The sequence below is a fragment of the Stigmatopora nigra genome, chromosome 3 (genome assembly GCF_051989575.1).
Source record: "Stigmatopora nigra isolate UIUO_SnigA chromosome 3, RoL_Snig_1.1, whole genome shotgun sequence".
In the NCBI taxonomy this organism is placed as follows: Eukaryota; Metazoa; Chordata; class Actinopteri; order Syngnathiformes; family Syngnathidae; genus Stigmatopora; species Stigmatopora nigra.
Genome location: NC_135510.1, coordinates 7,861,787 through 7,879,853, shown reverse-complemented (window position 1 = coordinate 7,879,853; position 18,067 = coordinate 7,861,787). Strand labels below are relative to the sequence as shown.

Sequence of the window (18,067 nt, the reverse complement as noted above, 5' to 3'; positions counted from 1 at the left end):
CAACGCAACCGACTCCGCTTTTGATATACATACGTATAGGTATAGCATAAATCAGGGTGCAGTTTTCCTATATTCCTGTAGGGGCGGTATTTCCATTTAATGCCAATTAACGGCTGCAGTACGAATACCGCAGCGAGGAAGAAGCTACAAACGTAAACATCAGAATAATGGAAGGGGCTTTGGAAAGGTACTTCAAAGATCTATTTTCGTTTTTTGTTTGTTTGTTTTAAGTTGCTGCTCTAAGCTTTATCTTATATTTTAACTACCCGCGTATGACATTACGTTAAACAAGTCAAACATGTTAATGGATTATTTATTACGATTGTATAAACTATGTCATGTCATTCCGGGCTAATTCATTGTACACTCACTCTTGTTTGCTATATATCATTCACGGCGATAGACATGAAATCTATTTGAACTGGGAGGGTTGGCAGCAAATCCCAGTTCAAGTAGGTTGATTTGAACGTCTGTGGCCGTCAATAGCACAGAAACATGATTGTTCAATGTCAACCCTCCCACTTCAAACTGATTAGACCTTTATCGCCAAGACAGTTATTTTTTTTTGTAAATGATTAAATCATTTTTAAAAAAGAAAGACAATGCCCCCCCCCAAAGGATTGTTTCCTGCCTTGTTTCATCTAGTTTTCTTAAAAGGCATTAATATTAAAATATCTTGTTTTGTTGCAGAAAGTCTTTCCGTTTCTGCCCTCAATGTGGCTCAAAGCTAAAGTCCACATTCAAATTCTGTCCTTCATGCGGAGAAAAAATTCCATGTGGCGCAGATGGCTCGACATCGGAGGACATTTCATCCCTTCCAAATTTCTCTCCGCCTAAAGGAGATGAACCCAATAGAACTAATCAAGCGTCCAGCATATGTCACGAGGCAACAGACGGTAAGATTAGATTGGAATAGTTGCCAACTACATGACATTGCGCACATTTGCACGGCCTAATACGAACAAACTCATCAACATTCCTCTTCTTCTCCAGGGCATGGAAGTTTACATCTCGCCCGTCCTTTTTTGCGGAAGACTCGCAACTCCCTGCGTCAGGACAGGGAGGCCAAATCAAGCGTCACAGAAGATTCCCCTCCTCGAACAGAAGGTAGCCTCGGAAATTTGTCAAAATCATCGTACATCTGACTTAAAAATCATGTCGAAATGGTAGAATGATATATATTATACCATTGTATGTATGCCTTTTTAAATAGATAACAGCATGCCTTCACCGACGCAAAGTCCACTCAAGCGCGTTAAGAAGGCGCCCACTCCCGAGTCCCTCCCCATCTTAAAATCTCCGAGATCTGGTAAGTTTTGGGATAAAAATGTCTGAGAGTTGAGTGCCCGTGACAGCGAAAGACAGTCACTCGCTGACCCTTCACCCAGTTTAACTAGATTGTACATCTATTGCAGTCAGTGGCAGTTTAATTTGAGGGATTAAATGGTCTGTCAACATAATGTCAGGAAGGGGCAGAGGTACGCAGTCGGTGGAAGAAGGAGAGAGAATGCCAGATGAGCCGCAGAACAGCGAGGAATCCCCCGTAGAAAGCTCACCTCTGACAGTTATCTCGCCTCATCCGTCTGCAACCGCCAAATCTCCCTTGAAAGGTTCAGCAACGCCGATTCTTTGACATTCGATCAGGGCTGGGTGACCATATGATCGTGCGCTCTGGTTGAGGAAAATTACAGGTCAATTTTGGTGATGAGTGGGTACATTTAGTCATCCATCAAACAAGTCAAGAATTTCTGTTTTTGCAGATTTTTTACATGTAAAATGGACATTTTTTATTGATTGATATTATTATTGATTTTGATGCACATTTTAAAGTGAGACATTTATATAGAGCATTGAAAACTGTGTACAAGTATTCTGAAAGCGCCCCCTAGTGGTTGATTTAAGGCAAGTGTTCCCTCTCTAGTGCTGCTGAATAGATATTGTTAAATAATTACTGAGTAAATTGCCCAGTCCTCTCATTGAAATAGAGCATTTGTGTTTTTTTTTCTGGGTGAATGAATACACAGGCAGAGGACTGATTAAAGGCAAAAAATTGCCCCCCTTGGAGCGACTCGAGGAGGGCGAGGAGCTCATGGACACCACGGGCAGAAAGTGGACCTTGGTCAAGCTGCTCAGTCAAAGCGTGGTCGAGATCGTGTACGAAGGTGAGGATGACGGGGTGCCGGATAAACACCAGCTGCGTCCTGTGTTCAAATGGATTGGAATATTTTGGAATATCTTTGCTTCCAGTCGCAATAAAAGGCTCCAGGAGCTCTAAAGAATCTGCTTTCATCCTTAAATTGGTGAGTGGCATTTTCCGTCATTTGTTGCAAGCTGCGGTGCCGTTGACAACAATTTGAACGGCAGGGCTCGGAACGTGGGACCATCTACAAGGAACAGAATTTTCTGCAGAGGGCTGCAAAACCTTTGTCTGGTGAGTTTTTGACCAGACCAAAACTGTTGAGCATGACAAATTTGTTTTTAAAAAAATCCATTAAAAATTTTGTTAGGGTTTTAGTCTTGGGGCATTTAACACTGCCTATAAACATTGTTTGCCGTCTGTAGTGGCCAAGTGGACCAAGCAACATGAGCTGGACTTCCTCGGAATCCCTTCCTGCGTGGGCTTCGGCCTGACCGATTCTTACAGGTGTCCGAAACCAGCCCAGAAAATGTCTAAGCGCAAGTTTTCCCTCCCATCAAGTGTTAATTTGCACCTCTTTAAAGGTTCCTCATTTTTCCATGTATGGGGCATTCTCTCGAGTCACTCATGAACGACAAGCTCCTTCCCGAGAAGACAGTTCTACATTTGGCCTGTAGAATAGTGAGTTGCTCATGTTTAATCTTAGTGCCGTATCGGTGCAAAGCTAAACAATATCCGGCCCGTCCCTATCGTGAATGTTTGCCATGGCCATCCCACTCTTACCCAATGCTGGTCGTGTATCCGTTTGTCACAGCTGGACGTCCTCTACTACATCCACTCCAACGAGTACGTGCACGCCGACATCAACGCCGACAACATCTACATACGAATGGGACAAAACACAGAGGTAGCGTGAGTACTCCCGAAGGTCGGTCACACGGGGTGCTCACTATGTGCGTTTACAGGTCTACCTGGTTGGCTATCACCACGCCTCCCGCTATTGTCCCAGCGGACGTCACGTCTCTTATCGCCAAGGATCCCAGGAGCCCCACGAAGGGTCGTTAGAGTTCATCAGCGTGGATTGCCACCAGGGAGCAGGTCGGTCGCCGGCGCCGCCCTAGGGCTTCAAATGGCCAACTGACGCTTTGCCCCTTTTTAGTCCCGTCGCGGCGCAGCGACCTGCAATCGTTGGGCTACTGCATGCTGCGCTGGCACACCGGGGCGCTGCCGTGGAGCGCAATTGTCGATCCCGATCAGGTGGCCAATCTCAAAGAAAGGTGAGGCGCCCTGTTTTGTTCATTTTGGAGATTTGTGGGACGCTTTTTCTTCTTTTTGGGGCATTCTTGAGTCACTTCATATAGATTTTCAATTACTTTCTATTCATTGGGGCAACTGCTTTTGATTGTGGGACACTTTCTAAGATTTTGGGGTCATTTATAGGTCACTTACCGTATATTGGGGCACTCACAAGTCACATTCTGTTGATTTGGGGGTATTTCCAAGTCACTTTATGTTCATCTAGTGTTTGTATTATAAGTGTTGTGGTACTTAACAAAAAGGAAAAAATAAAAATAAAACAAAAAATTAAAAATATACCTTTGTCATGTGTATATATTCATTGTTATTTCAGATACTTGGACGACATTCCGGCACTGTTGAGTCACTGCTTTGGGAGGAATAAAATTTCAGGTAAAAAAAATTAATCATTTTCAAAAAATACATTGAAGATGACAAATTCATGTAAGTTTACAATGTGTCTATTGTGCTGGGTATTGTTTTTTTCTTTTTTCTTTTAATGAATCTGACCTCGCATAGCTTTCGGCTTCTCCCAGTCTCAATGGATTGAAAGTCTATTACTGTCTATCTATTTCCCTCTTTTGCTAACTAAAAAAACTCATACTGTGTAAAACCTGGCAGGGCTCAATCTTAAAGCCACTGTTGATCTTGACATCTTGCGACGCAAAGTGTTATTAGGCTTACGTCATTTTTGCATTTTGTTTCCTAGGCGCACTAGGGAGCTACATGAAGACGGTGGCCGAGCTGCAGTACGCAGAGCAGCCGGACTACGCTGAACTAAAAACCAGGCTGGGCATGGCTTTGTCGAACCTTGGAGGCTCTGTACAGAAACCCCTCAGCTTTTAGCCCTGGATCAAATCACCAAATATTTCACAAATGGTGAATTTTAAAAGTTTTAAACCTGAATTAAATGTGTGTTATTCCTAGCTTGTTTTGCCACTACTTATAGGAATGTCACTGTTGACCAAATACACGTTAAGTCATGTGATGTTTTCCATTCGACGCACTAAAATACACCCGAATCATGTCAGGTTTGTTTTCAAGAAAACTTTATAAAGTTTGAACATTTGTCAACGTAAAACATTTCAAGACATATACAATTCTTTATATGAAACAGTAAATATCTCTTATGATGAATACTCTTAAAAGTAATTCCAAAATAAACACTGTAATTTGCCTACTTGCTTTTTTCCCCCCTCCCAACAACCTGAACATCTGTCACTCGAGGCACTTTCTGAATGGAGAGGCTTTTTTTTTGCTTTTTTTCTGATGACAAATAAAAAACAAATGCTGAAATTTGTACACCTTACAGTACATTAAAGTTGACCTACTATACAGCTCACTGATTTAACTGATTAGCTGCCATTGACAAAAGATGGTGGCTCTTTTCATCCTTCTGCTTGAATTGAGTTTGTCACGAGTAGACGTGGAATCCATTTGAGCTGGGAAGGTTGGCAGCGAATGAACAAATATTGGCATGTCCCCCATTTCGAATGGATTGGTCGTATACTGCTGTCAACGGCAGCCAGTGAGTTAAACCAAGTGGTAGAGAGCAGCCAGCGTGTACATCGACTGTCAAAAAGCTCAGCAGGATGAGAAACTGTCTCAAAACCTTTGACCACAGGTGGATTTCTGCTTTTATTCATTTGTTTTTTTTATCAACATTTTAATAATCTATACTCTGAAGTATTCCTAAATCTATATAAAAATGATCAATCATTAAAATTGAAACCAGCTGTCCACATATGTGCCCGACACATTTTGGGTCATGTAAGACACACTAGTATGTTATGCTAACTCAATGGCTGCCATTAAGGGAAATGGATGTCCAATCTATTTGAACTGGGAGAACGTTCATTGGCTGTTCAAATGGATTGGACGTCTACTAGTGATTATATTTACAGCAGAAGGATGAAAAGAGCTACGATTGGATGTCAATGGTAGCCAATGATTGAATATTGTGGCCTACATGACACAAAATGATAATGTCGACATCAAGTCTTTATGGGATTTAATTCACTTTTTTTTTTACCAAAAAGAGTCATGTAAAGGGTTACAGTGGTAGGAGTAGGTTAAGGCACTCTTGACAATTTTCATTATTAAAAGGAATGAAAACTAACACTCATTCAAACACCCAATGATTTGTGAATGGAAAATAATAGAAATGTCAGGAGTGCCTTAACCTTTTCATACCACATTTACCATTGAATATGCTGGCAGTGTGAGGCAGATAACACGCGTGCAATTTTAAATAACATTATATAATAACCCCAATCGGTCCCTAAATTATGGTCGTAAGGCCGTTCAAGTCCTGGCGTAACTTTAAAAAAAAAAAAAACAGCATGAAACATGGAGTCTCTCCTTAAGAGCTTTACTTGCTGGAAAACACTGCAAAAAAGTCCCTAGGCTGTGATTGGTCGCCGAGTAAAGTTGTTTTAAATAAACCAAAGCCTGCATTTAGTGGCTTGTTTTGAAAGAAAGTGGCATGAAGACAGGCAACGTGATGGCGTTGAAAGACTGAGGACTTGGGAAGAAGAAGATGAAGAAGAAAAAGGAGGAGTGCATTCATGATTCCTGGTAAGGCAAATGTATGCGCAAACTCTGCGGAAATGTTAGAGCTCGCTTGTCGACTTGGCAACGAGCACGTATGACCAGAGCGGAATGATGAATTTGGGAATGCGCCCGCGCGTTAGAAGACGGTCGTGGCCAAGTGGCCGGGAGTCGGGGGACGCTCTGCCGCCCCCTGAACGTCAGGGGAGGCGTCCTCTCCTGAAAGATTGGTCAAAAGGAAGAAAAGCACAAGTTGAGCCATTGACTGCCATCAACAACGCTCGTTTTTGCCATGAATCGACCAATCCCGTTATGGACGGTCAAAAATGACGCACTGGGAAGTTGGACTACAAAGTGTATTCAACTTTGTCATTTATTTCCAATGCACCCATTTGTAAATATTGTTTTGATTCCTTGCAAAAATGTGCTATCATTGAAAAATTTGACATGCACTGTGTGAAAACAAAAAAATAGTTGAAACTTCGATTTCAGGTCAGTCATGATGACTAAAATGATTCATTGTACAATTTGATATTACTTTCGATTGCTGTCAGTCCCTCCCAGTTCAAACTAATTGGATTTCTATCCATGTCAGTGGCAATGAAATGGCCAACACTCGCTGTTCAAAATGCCCTTGACGGCTTTTACGGTGCAGTCCATTTAAATCCACTCACCGTGTTGCTGGTCCGTCGTTTCCTGGGCCTGGCCCCCCTCCTCCTCCTCATCATCATCCTCCTCCACCTCCCCCTCCTCCTCAGGCAGCCGCACTTTCTGCGAATCCTCCGCCTCTTCCGCACTTGACTCCTGACGGAAAAATGTTTTAGTTTTTACTTTTGGAAAGAGCAAATGGCCCGTTTTGGAAAGCTTACCTGCGATTCTGAGTCACCGTCTTGGTCAGAGTTGCGAAACCCTTCCGGAGCCTCCATGAGGAACTCCAGGCCATCTCCTAATTCCTCGTCGCTGCTGGCACACCCCCCAAAAAAATGAATATCTTTTTTTTTTTTTACCTTCACCTGTCAGTGAAGCCTATGAAACTGACCTTGACCCAGAGTAGCTTTCTCTGTCTTTTAGATCCTCCGTGGTGTCTTGCTGATCTTCACCATGCTCGTCTTGCTCCGCGATTTTGTCATCCTCGGCTTTCTTTTTTTGCTCGTCCTGCTCTGCAACTTTGTCGCCCTGGTCTTCCTTTATTTGCTGGTCTTCCTTTAGCTGCTGGTCTTCCTTTAGCTGCTGGTCTTCCTTTAGCTGCTGGTCTTCCTCCATCTGTTGGTCTTCCTCCACCTGTTGGTCTTCCTTCATCTGTTGGTCTTCCTTCATCTGTTGGTCTTCCTCCATCTGTTGGTCTTCCTCCCTCTTTTGGTCTTCCTCCCTCTTTTGGTCTTCCTCTCTCTGCGGTTCTTCCTTTATCTGCTCGTTTTCTTTTTCCTTCTCTGAAGGCGCCGATTCCTCTTGCTGGTCATCTTCTGGTTCGTCCTTAGCTTGCCGCACAAACTCAGTCTCTTCCTCCAATTCCAAATCCTCCTCCTCTTCCTCCAGGTCAGAGCAGTTAAGAAAGTCAAAACTCTCAAGAGCAGTCTCTACTTCCTGATTGAAACTAGAAGAGGTGGGGAATGGAACCTGGGGAGAAACCAGTGCAGAGTACGTTTATTTTCACCATTCAGGGACATTGTGATCACGTTTGGGCCTCAGGTTAAAAGCGTGTTTGCAACAGCCTATGGTGGATAAGTGAAAGAAACCCGGCCCGGTTCTCGAATGGTGCGCTGAAAATTCATGTCAAGTTTCAGAAGGGATTTTGCCTCAAAATAATATCACAATATGATAAAGAAAATTTGCAGCGAGTATATTTTTGATGACATACATATATATTATGTAAAATGGTAGTTGATGATAATCATTAGATAATCAATTAGCTGCTTAAGCATGGCATTCCTCTCCACTCATTGGCTGCCATTGAAAGGATCAACTTACAGTTAGAGGGCCGTCTATGTGCTTTATGTCGGGACTTGATCCTTGAACCTCGGTGGTCCCGGGCCCGGAGCAGAGGCCCGACTCCTCCTGTGGATTTTTGGCCGCGCGCTCGTCCGTCCTCTCTAACGACTCGCAGACATTGGAGGAAACGTCAGATGCGGAGTGGCTCAGCTCGGCCGATAGGACGGAAGGGCCGTCCGTGACGGTGATTTCCGGGCCGGTTTGGCTGACCGGGCCGCACGTCCCCGGGTGGCCGTTGTGCGCCGACTCTCTGGGTGAGAAAACTTCGCTCTCCTCCTCCTCCTGATTGGACGATAGCGACGGCGTGGACGCGCTGGACTTGTGGGGTGGGAGGAGGCCGGTCAGCGGGGTGTTGGAGGCCGACAGTCTCTGAGCGTGGTGGGCCAGGGCCGGGCTGGACGAATCGTCGGAGGACTCGGAGGAGTTGGACCACACGGTGCCGTTGTCCAGCTCGCCTTGTCGCTTTAGTAATGACTGCGGAACGAGAAAAACAGACGCGGTGAGACCCACGGCTACATTGAGAAGGAATCGGTCACATTTGAAACCCATGTGAACTCATTGGCCGCCATCTTTAGCGATCGACATCAATTCCATTGTAGACGTCTATCATCGTCAATGGCGGCCAATGTGTTCACAGGTGTTTTCCATACAATTTTTCCACACACTATATAAACAACTACCACACCAAAAACTCTGAATTCTCTCCATACAATTTTTCCACACACTATATAAACAACTACCACACCAAAAACTCTGAATTCTACACATGCCTGGAATGTGAAATAGCCACATTTTTTTTACTTATTTTATCTCCTAAATTTGGAAGAAACAAAACTATGATGAAAGTCACATGGCATCTTTTTAAATGGAAAATTTTATGAGAGCTGGTGGTTGACCAAATACTTATTTTTTATCACTCTTGATTTATTTATAGTCATTCATCTAGTCGTCTGCTTATTCTCACGAGGGTGTCGGAGCCCATTCCAGCTAACTATGAGCAGTGGTGAATTGATTTGCACACAATTATGCAGTTCGAATCTGGTTCTATATTAAAGTATGATATCTCCAACACCAATGGAAAATGATCTAAATCAACACATGCCTCCAAATCAACAGGAATTGATCCCAAATCTACAAGAAGCACCCCATAAACACACCAAAAAAAAGGGTCCCAAATCAAAACAAACTGACCTGTAACACCACCAAAATTAACAAGCAACCCTAACCCCAAAAAAAGATATTTCCAGTGTAACTATTTCCACTAATACCAAAAAAACACAGATTAACACTTGCGTCCGAGTCTGATGCGTGACTATACCGCCTGATGAAACCACTTCATTAGAATCGAACTAATGCAAGAAAAAAATAACGGCGATTGTTCACAGCACGTGACAGCCACGACCACATCTGACAAATGTAGCATGTAAAGTCAAGTCCAAGCGTTATGTTCAGTGAGGATGGGAACAAACAAGCACTTTCAAACCCCACAAGGCCAAACGCGGACTTTCAGGTCAGATCAGAAAGATTTATTCAAGCGCTGTGCCTGAATCAAGAACAATGGGCGCTTTTTAGAAGGAGAATGGAGAAAGAAAACAGGTGAAAGGCGACAGGAAAACATTGCTCTGTTCTGTGAATCGCAAGCAAAGGAAATGAACGGAGGATTGTTTTGTTTTTATTCAATCAATAAATCCATGTGAGTTTGAGGGCCTCTGTGTTGGCGTTTTAAATATGAGTGACAAGAATTAAGGCTTTGATTGACTATACTTTTAATAAATTGTCTCCTGCGATATTGATTGTCTTGAAAATGTTCTTATTTTTCAGTTTTACAGTGCAGAATCCAAAATGTATCTCAGTTTTTATATAGGATGTCATGTTTTAAAGGTTGAAGGATTCTGTCAAGTTCCCATTCAAGTAGATGTTGTTGTTCTACTTGTGGACACACATTTTGAAATGTGACTTCTATGTCATTTGAGAAATGATTGTCTCGAAACTTACAAGCTATTTAGCTTGGGCCAGTACCTATAAATCCTTGGAATTTGATATCTTAATTGTTATTTTCCCCACCCAAAAAAATCCTGATTCGTTCCAGATTCCTTACTCAAGAAGTATGCAAAAAACTGTTTTTTTTCCAACTGTGTATCAAGCATCATTCAAAACCTCCTCTTGTCATCTCACAGCTGTTGTAAAGCAAAGACTCTTTGAAATCAGATAATAATTGGCGATATTATCAAATAGACCAATCAGAGCTGTTACTAATACACTACTACCAAAGACAACTAATACTAAATCTACATCGCACACACCAACTGTAAACCGCCAGATGAGGCTCTCGTGCAGCTCAAGGTGCGTCGTGAGAGCGCCGTCTTGCGCGACACGCCCTTGTGGAGCGCTTCCGGCGGCTGGCGTCTCCACGCGGCGCCCCCGCAAGGTGTGCTCTTCAGTGTGGTGAGGAAGAGGAGGAACATATTGGACGGCTACTCAACCACTATTAAACAGCTACAGGGGCCGCAGCTCCGTTCACACACGCCGCCGCTGTCACACCTCCCGCTAGCGCCATCGATGGCCTCGGGGCTACTCTCATTAGGCACGCCACTTCCACAACCACATGACCTGACACACAGTCCCGTGCGACTATTCTGGCATGCATCCGTGCTACGGCTACACATAAAGCAGGTGGGGAACAGCTGAAACAGAACAAGCCGGTAAAATGAAAGTAATAGCAAGCCACCTTGCATGCAGATACAACAGATGGATACGCTCGCTGGCCACTTTAGTAGGTACATCTGCATGCATACAGGCGTGTCATTCTGTCCAATTCACGTCAAGTGACGTCGCTATGTGAAAAAACCTGACCCAGATTTCTGCTATTGCGCTGATTTGCATTGTATTTTTGTTTGTTGAAACACAATGACTGCTAATAAATGGCAAATAATAAATATTAATAATTTAAAATGTACTGTCATCTCAACATTATTATTTTTAATTTTTAAAAAAGTGGGCTTCTCTACTAGCAAGCTTTGCAAGTATTCTGGGGAAATCCTCAAAAAATGCACCCCTATAATGAAAGATAAAAAACTTTACAGTTTTAGAATTATTTATTCATCTTTAACGGCTATATTAACCAGGGTTTAAAATTAGCATAGGCTCTAAGAAAGAGCCCTGTGGCACTCCTTTCAATATACAAAATTAATTCACGCACATTGACTGTGTTAGACGTTTGATCTATTTATACTTGGAGGATCGCTGCCACTATCTCCCAGGTCAAAATAGATTGGACATCTATCGCCAACAAGGGAAATCTAAAGAGTGAAGAGGCATGTAGCCTGTGTAGGCTACTCACAAGTAGCATCTATAAAAATTAAGTATCGGAATGGTAGAACTCCAGTGAGGTTGAATTTGCGGTGAACAGGATGGATGATAGAAGGTGCACCAGATTCATGAAGTGGCCAGGACATGTTGAACAGAGACATAAAAGAATTCAAGTTGACTCACATAAAACACTTGCTCCCGCATGGATGGCGTGTCAGGAGGGCTCTGATTGGACAGGAGACGTTTGGAAACGGTACTGCAGGACGAAGTCTGGTCATCCTTATCAAAAGGACTGCAAGGAAAAAGCTGAATTAAACCCCATCAATAGAGTTGAGTGAATAAAGGCTGCATGTTGCAAGGGGAAATACCTCCATGTGACTTCCAGGTTGAGCTTAACTGTTCCCAAGTCGTTAATATCTACTGCAAGGGTCTGTGGAAGTGGGCAGAACAAGTCGAGCATTTCGCACGACACGCTTCCCACCACCACGTGATTGGCCAGACTTTTCAGCTCTGTCACCTGAAAAAACAACGTCCGTCACGGGAGGCCCCTTTTAACTGCTGTGAAACGTCCCAAAAGATATACAATACAACATGTTCTATTAAAAGCTGACATGTTCCACACCATAAATTTGCTGTGCCAGATTTGTGACAATTCCCCCAACGTTTAGCCATCATTCAATGTGATTTATGAGGAAGCTCGCAAAATCCACTTTTTTTTCAGTGGCAGCTAAAACAATAACAACAAATCAGTATCCAGGAAGCAACTCATTCTATATCATTGAGTGCAAATCCATCAGCAGAAAGCACAAAGTGAGTTTCAAAGTCATTATTTTTAAAAGTATTCATATTTACAGAATATGTCATTTTTTACTTTAGAGCAGGACAGGCTGTGGGCAATAGAAAGGAGGAACATGGTGGAAAAGGGGGAGGAGAACTTGAGGAAGAAATGAAGGAGGGGCTAGAAGCTTGCAGATTAGGTTGAAAAGAGGTTTTAAGAAAAATCCCACAAACAGTAATGTAATTTCCACAAATATTAACAACCCAACTCATGTTGCTCTTACCTTGATAGATAAGAGTTCAGTGACGAGAGGCAGGAAAATGTACTCTTCGCTGTCCCATATCTGCTTGCTGCTGACTTCAACGCGACCTCGTAGCCTCCAGCGCTGACGGCCATAACGCATGAGGACCTGGCAAAAGTTTCATCGTTTGCCTTTACCAATCAATTCAACATTTGGCATACCTACACAAAAATTCTGCCATTATATTCTGGCGTGTGCCAAGCCCCTCCCATTTTTACCTCGTATTGGTCACCCGCACACAGTCGAGCGAAGCCAGCAAGACCTGCGATGACAAAAAGAAGTGATGAGAACTAAAACTGATGAGTGTACAAAATGACTCACCCTTCATCTTGACATGAAATTCACCCATGTGACTTTCCAGTTCGCTCTCCAGTGAGCACATGTGCTGCACGGAAACCATAAACAACAAGTTAATTGTATTAAAGAGAAAAAAAGGGCGAGAAAAAGCGACGAAGGGTTCGACCACTAACCTCTGTACATTCCCTATAACCCCTGTTGGCTTCACTCAGGCTCTCCCTTGCCTCTTTGCTCCCAGTGGCAGAGTTAAAAGCCGCTACCATTTTACTGGCACCGTCTCGCAGCCGCCGCTGTATGCAGTAAGCATCGTACAGCTCCTCCACCTGCAAAGGAAACATGAGCGGAATGTCAGTACCGGATGAAAATGACCCAAGGTTGTAAATTTACAGAATGATTTCAACGCACCTTGCTCAAGTGGAATTCCAGACGACGCATAAATCTCTCTATGGCTTTCACTTGCTTAAAAAGACACCAAGATACAGGTATAGTGAGGCCGGGTAAAAAAAAATGCATAACTTAAAATAAGCTCTAACTGCGCCCGCCAGGCTCCCTCTACTGGCTAATTCGAAAACGACGAGACACGAAAAATCCACAATTAACCCGTTGTTGTGAATTTGTCACATTCCAGATCCAAGGAGCCCCAATGCCTTTTTACCAAAGATGCCTGTTTTTGCCAATTTGCACCATATGTAAAATTAGTAGACGTCTAATCCATTTTGACTGGGAGGCCGCACGATGGCACATTTAATATTTTAAATTTGGGCGCCCAGAGACAAAATAATAATAATAGGAATAAGAAATATCCCATCAAATATCTGAGGATTAGACATTTTATTTCCAGAATTAATTATTCTAATGAATAAACCCACCCATTATTTGACACAGCGAGTCAGATACAAAGCTTGTTGGTGGCTATAAATCAGTTTCACAGTGTGGCTATTTTTGGCCTAGAGTATTTTACAATCTGTTGTGCAGTGCAACAGAGCCGCAAACAACAACATTGTTCGCCGGGCATGGCACTCAATGAAACTCACCTTATCCTGCTCATACAAAGAGCCCTGTGGAAGAAAATAAAACATTTAGCATCACAAAGAGTGGAATTAGCATCCCGCTTGGCACCACTCGATACCAATGAGACCGCTTTGAATAGGCGGGCTCTCACCAGTCGACCGTTTCTCTTGTTTTCTCGGATCTGCTGGCCCAGCGTGTCCAACTCCAGCTGGTGGACTTGCAAATAAGACCTACCACAGATAATCAATGGAGGTTTCGGTGATCTTACACCCTCGAAAGAATATGCCCAGTGTCCACTCACTGTAAGCCTCGACGCAAGGCCGCGTACACCTCGTCCAGCCGCTCGGGCTGGGGGGTTTTGGCAGGCGGGAGTTTGGTGGAGCCTGTGAACATCCTGCTTCCTTACAAGGCACGTTTCTCTTGGATCAACCAGTGCTGAAGGAGGGAGCAACCCAAAGACAAAGAAGAAAAATCATTCCTGCATCAAGACTATATGAAAGAAAGCACTTGAGAGGAAGGGGGGGTGGGTTACCTAATGACTGAAGGGGTTCAATCACTACTGGAGCATGCTGGCAGGGTCGACTGTAGTAGCACTGAGGCTTTAACAAACCAAAGGACATGTCCTGTAATGGCATACAAAGAAGAAATGAAACTGTACAGTAATTTTCATTACATGCTGATACTTCTGCAATACTTTAGAATAATGTGAATGCTTTCTTCTTAAAGGGACAGACAACTTTATGATTTGCATCCTTAAAGAGAGAATGTGCTACGGCCAAGGGACCCCATACCATGAAACAAAAAAACACTTCTCTGCTACTCGATACAGGTGATTTGACCCAAAAACGACAATTGGCGATATATACCATCATAGCCACTAACTCTGCGCGGAATTGTGAATGCCCAAGTGTCATAATAGTCCCAAAAAATAGCCTTAATTCTCATTTTTTTAATCAAACCGTGTCACATGACCTCCCAATTTAACGAAAATTTTCCAGAAGATTTTTAATCTATTGGCGACCCTAATTCAACCTTAAAGAAATAGTCCTCCGGTTTGATTATGAAATAGGTTCCAAATTAAGTCGGAAAAGAAGCAATCGAAGACAGAAAACCTCTTTCACTTCCATTATAGCTCCATTTTTTTGAGTGTCTGAGTCACCACATGACACGCTAGAGGCAACCGCAGTGTCCAGCGGGCAGTCTACTTTGACTCGTCTCGCGTCGTCTTCCCTTCCTTCCCTCCGTGCTCCTCCAGCAACTCCCCTCCCACCTCAAGCCTCTTCCCCACCTCCACATCCAGGGATCTAGAGCAGGAAGCTTCGTTCCAGTCCGCATACAGGAAATTCTACACAGACGCTTGGCCGAGAATTTCAAAGCTAGCCCAGCAATGTGGGCGCGCGTGGTAAAACAAGAAAACAAGGACGCTTTGGGAATAATAGAAAAATCAGCAGATAAGCACGATTACACTTCTATAGGAAGGGGGGTCTGGGCTGAGTTCAAATACTCACAAAAAGAGATTATAGTCTTAAACCAATTTAATTCTGTCAAGCAAGAGCCAAACCCATATGAACACATTGCTCCTGAGAATGAGCGAGGCCTGTCGAGCAAATGTTGGCGGCTCTGCATTGTTTTACATTCCGTTTGCGACCACAACTACATAAAAATGCAGACGCAGTGTATCGGAGGGGGAAAAAAATCACCTTCCATTACACAAGAAATTATCTGCATGATCAAATAGCAATTGCGCTTTTGTCCTCTCGGGGATGATATCACGGGGGGGGGGTTCGCTCATTGACGCTAATCTCAGAGACATGGTGGGAGGATTAACGGGAGGTGGTCCGTGTTTTGATTTCAAGATAAAAAGAGAGGAAAAAGTGACGTATGCTAACGTTTGCCACTTTTTTTGACAAAAACAGTAACTTTCAGACACTTCTGGGAGCATAACTTATTTGGGGAGTGCATAATCACACATCCAAGTGTACATACAAAGACGCACACACTATGGATTTTCTCTCAATTCGATGATCTTTTATCCCTTTCCCTACATTAGAGATCATTAGCTGCATTAATCCTCTGCAAGCAAGCGCCGCAAACAAAGAGGACACTGTTTGAAAGCACCTCACAAGACTGGAGTTTTCTTTCAAAAAGTCTTTCACACACAAACCACACAAAGCATTGGCTCGTTTGGTCCTAAACATTAATGGCCCCGCTTGAAAAGTGTATTATCAGAAGTTTGCATTTAGGCTTTTAACTGCCATAATTTTGTACTCAGAACCCATTTACGTGATTGCATTTTAAAGTGATCAAGCCTACAATATTTCAAAGACACCACAATGTCCCATGCTGGTAAGCTATTTTTAGAACGGGCGCAAGGCTACTCGCGTGGTCCCTGGCGGCCCCTGAACTGAGTTCAACAAGAATTCTGACAAGTCATTTACTGGTTCAAACATGGATTAATAATGAAAAATAACAATTATATGGGAGCTCTTCATGGGTTTACTTTAAAGCGTACAAAAGCGACATTTATATAAAATATAGATATGCAAATGACAAATTTCTTCAAACTCAAAACAGATAAAAATGATGTTTAGACACACCAAAAAAGACTATTTATGGGGACAGCCATTTGGAGATGTCAGTCATAAACACGCATATAGACTCAAGTACAGGTACATCTGAAAATGGGTATTAATGGCATCACGAAAAAGGGCCGGGCTATTTGGGATAATTACATTTGATTGGCTAAAACAGTACCATCATAGATAACATGTCTGCCCTCATGTCAGGTAGGCACTTTCTGGGAATGTTACTTTACGTTTTTTCCCCCATTATTACACATCCCCAAAAATGTTAAACTGCATTCTTTCCACTGGGACGACATTATAAAGGTCTTGTCTTTCCCTTTAAGCATTTTATTATTGACTGTAAATACTCACTTGGCCTATATAAGGTTAAACAATGTTATTGCAATTGTTATGAGCTAATGTTTGAAATAAACTGCAGTAAAAAAACAAATCCTATTTGTGAGCTCAGCATCTTAAAATGGCAGTCAAACCAAAACAATGACTTGTTTTCTTCCGCTGTTAGGCTAACGCTAGCTTCATGTTGTCGAGCCAGTTAGCGTGCGTTTAAGAGGAGAATGACGAGGTGATGAAAAGTAGCGGTATTATGAAAAAAAATCTCCCCCGTTTCCAGATTAGCGGATTATCTAACCCGGCGGCAGCGGGCCACTTAAACGGATAAACAGAGTCGCATCGCAGCCGGGGACGCCTCACTCGCTTCTCGGCGGAGGATGGAGATTGGAGAGTACACCCAAACTGGGGAAAAACTTGGGAACCAGATTTACATTCCGCGTAATAGCCACATTACCCAAATGAATGCGCAGATGTTGTATTTAAAAAAAAATGAGGTGAAGAGAAAGGGCCAGGAAATGGGTTAAATGGTGAAAAGACGGGGAAAAAAGCACGACGAGGTAGCGTGTTTAAATCAGACACCATCCCAGGAAAGCTACTTGGCGTTGCTCAAGGCAAGAGAAATCTCCAACGAACCTCGTTCGTGACCTTGGTGCTTGAAAAAGGCTTCCTCCTACCTCCTTTTGACAGTCCAGTGGGCCGAGGAGCTTGGCCGCGATCCCATATCAAAGACGCCGCTCCTCAGTGTACTTCTCAAGAGTTATTCTGGGCGCTGTCCTTCTCCTCGATTTCGCCGTTTTTTGCCCACACGGTGGAGAAGTCGCCAAAAAACAACTTCCGGTTACTTACTTTCACAACAAAAGTTAGCGTGATGAATTAAAGGAATAAATGGCCACCCATCCTTGCAAATGGCAAGCTCGGTAAAAAACAAAATATTAAGTCTTTAATTTAATTTTTTTTCAATTACTTTTCATTTTTTTAAAAATCCTCACAATGAGCCAACTTTAAATGGCTAAAAACATTTTAAAAAAACAAGTTCAACATGCGCTACTGCCACCCAGCTCATTCCCGATCTATCTATGCTGTGGAATACACTTGGCAAATTTTATTTGAGCCATTTGAAAACAACTACGTAGTACTTTTTACAACGCACTACTAACTATATAACTCGAAAACTGCACTGATTTTAAGAGAAATGTAACCAAAATGTATTTTATCTTGAAATACAGACACTTCAGCCGGAAACGAGTATCCGCTAGTTACCGTAGCAACAACAATGTTCCTCACTGTCACTGGGTTTTCTCCACGCAGTCGCTAACAAATGAGTGAATGTGGTCGGGAGGAACATGTGGCTGCTGTTGCTCACTTCCTGTTAACTCATTGACTACCATTGACAGCTATAGACGTCCAACTCGCATCGTCAATGGCACTGAAACATCACACAGAGCTCTATTGTAAAATATTGATAACAAACCTTAACACTTCCC

General features: G+C 43.0%; 2 protein-coding genes across 5 annotated transcripts; one reads left to right on the top strand and one right to left on the bottom strand.

Annotated features, from left to right (window-relative positions):
• The first annotated feature begins 83 nt into the window (after positions 1-83).
• On the top strand, positions 84-4,609 carry vrk3 (VRK serine/threonine kinase 3). 2 transcript variants are annotated; one of them, XM_077713238.1, is made up of 15 exons: positions 84-187; positions 691-896; positions 994-1,107; positions 1,214-1,309; positions 1,467-1,610; positions 2,025-2,162; positions 2,248-2,300; positions 2,365-2,431; positions 2,563-2,644; positions 2,722-2,818; positions 2,952-3,044; positions 3,103-3,235; positions 3,297-3,414; positions 3,768-3,826; positions 4,143-4,609. In XM_077713238.1, the coding sequence occupies exons 1-15, from the start codon at positions 168-170 to the stop codon at positions 4,277-4,279; spliced, it is 1,557 nt and encodes a 518-aa protein (XP_077569364.1). In that variant the 5' UTR covers positions 84-167; the 3' UTR covers positions 4,280-4,609. The 2 variants fall into 2 exon arrangements, with proteins under 2 accessions (XP_077569364.1, XP_077569365.1); XM_077713239.1 differs by lacking the exon at positions 1,467-1,610.
• Positions 4,461-17,408, bottom strand: ripor1 (RHO family interacting cell polarization regulator 1). 3 transcript variants are annotated; one of them, XM_077713235.1, is made up of 17 exons: positions 17,258-17,408; positions 14,201-14,291; positions 13,970-14,103; positions 13,820-13,898; positions 13,692-13,715; positions 13,063-13,116; positions 12,831-12,980; positions 12,682-12,745; positions 12,579-12,622; positions 12,343-12,468; positions 11,650-11,798; positions 11,465-11,573; positions 7,952-8,446; positions 7,023-7,600; positions 6,853-6,946; positions 6,658-6,787; positions 4,461-6,202 (listed from the first exon to the last, which is right to left on the bottom strand). In XM_077713235.1, exons 3-17 carry the CDS (start codon positions 14,059-14,061, stop codon positions 6,123-6,125), a joined length of 2,268 nt encoding a protein of 755 aa, XP_077569361.1. In that variant the 5' UTR covers positions 14,062-14,103; positions 14,201-14,291; positions 17,258-17,408; the 3' UTR covers positions 4,461-6,122. The 3 variants fall into 3 exon arrangements, with proteins under 3 accessions (XP_077569361.1, XP_077569363.1, XP_077569362.1); XM_077713237.1 differs by having other exon boundaries at positions 6,853-6,943; XM_077713236.1 differs by having other exon boundaries at positions 17,217-17,386.
• Between the last annotated feature and the right edge of the window lie 659 nt (positions 17,409-18,067).

What these genes read in the sequence shown, in the direction of transcription:
- vrk3 (XM_077713238.1), top strand. Translation starts at nt 168, where the DNA reads ATGGAAGGGGCTTTGGAAAG. An exon ending in TACATTTGGCCTGTAGAATA is followed by an intron (nt 2,819 to 2,951) that starts GTGAGTTGCTCA and finishes CGTTTGTCACAG; the next exon opens with CTGGACGTCCTCTACTACAT. An exon ending in GTGGCCAATCTCAAAGAAAG is followed by an intron (nt 3,415 to 3,767) that starts GTGAGGCGCCCT and finishes TTGTTATTTCAG; the next exon opens with ATACTTGGACGACATTCCGG.
- ripor1 (XM_077713235.1), bottom strand. Translation starts at nt 14,061, where the DNA reads ATGTTCACAGGCTCCACCAAACTCCCGCCTGCCAAAACCCCCCAGCCC. An exon ending in AACCTGGAAGTCACATGGAG is followed by an intron (nt 11,574 to 11,649) that starts GTATTTCCCCTT and finishes TTTTCCTTGCAG; the next exon opens with TCCTTTTGATAAGGATGACC. An exon ending in GAAAGCTACTCTGGGTCAAG is followed by an intron (nt 6,947 to 7,022) that starts GTCAGTTTCATA and finishes GGGGTGTGCCAG; the next exon opens with CAGCGACGAGGAATTAGGAG.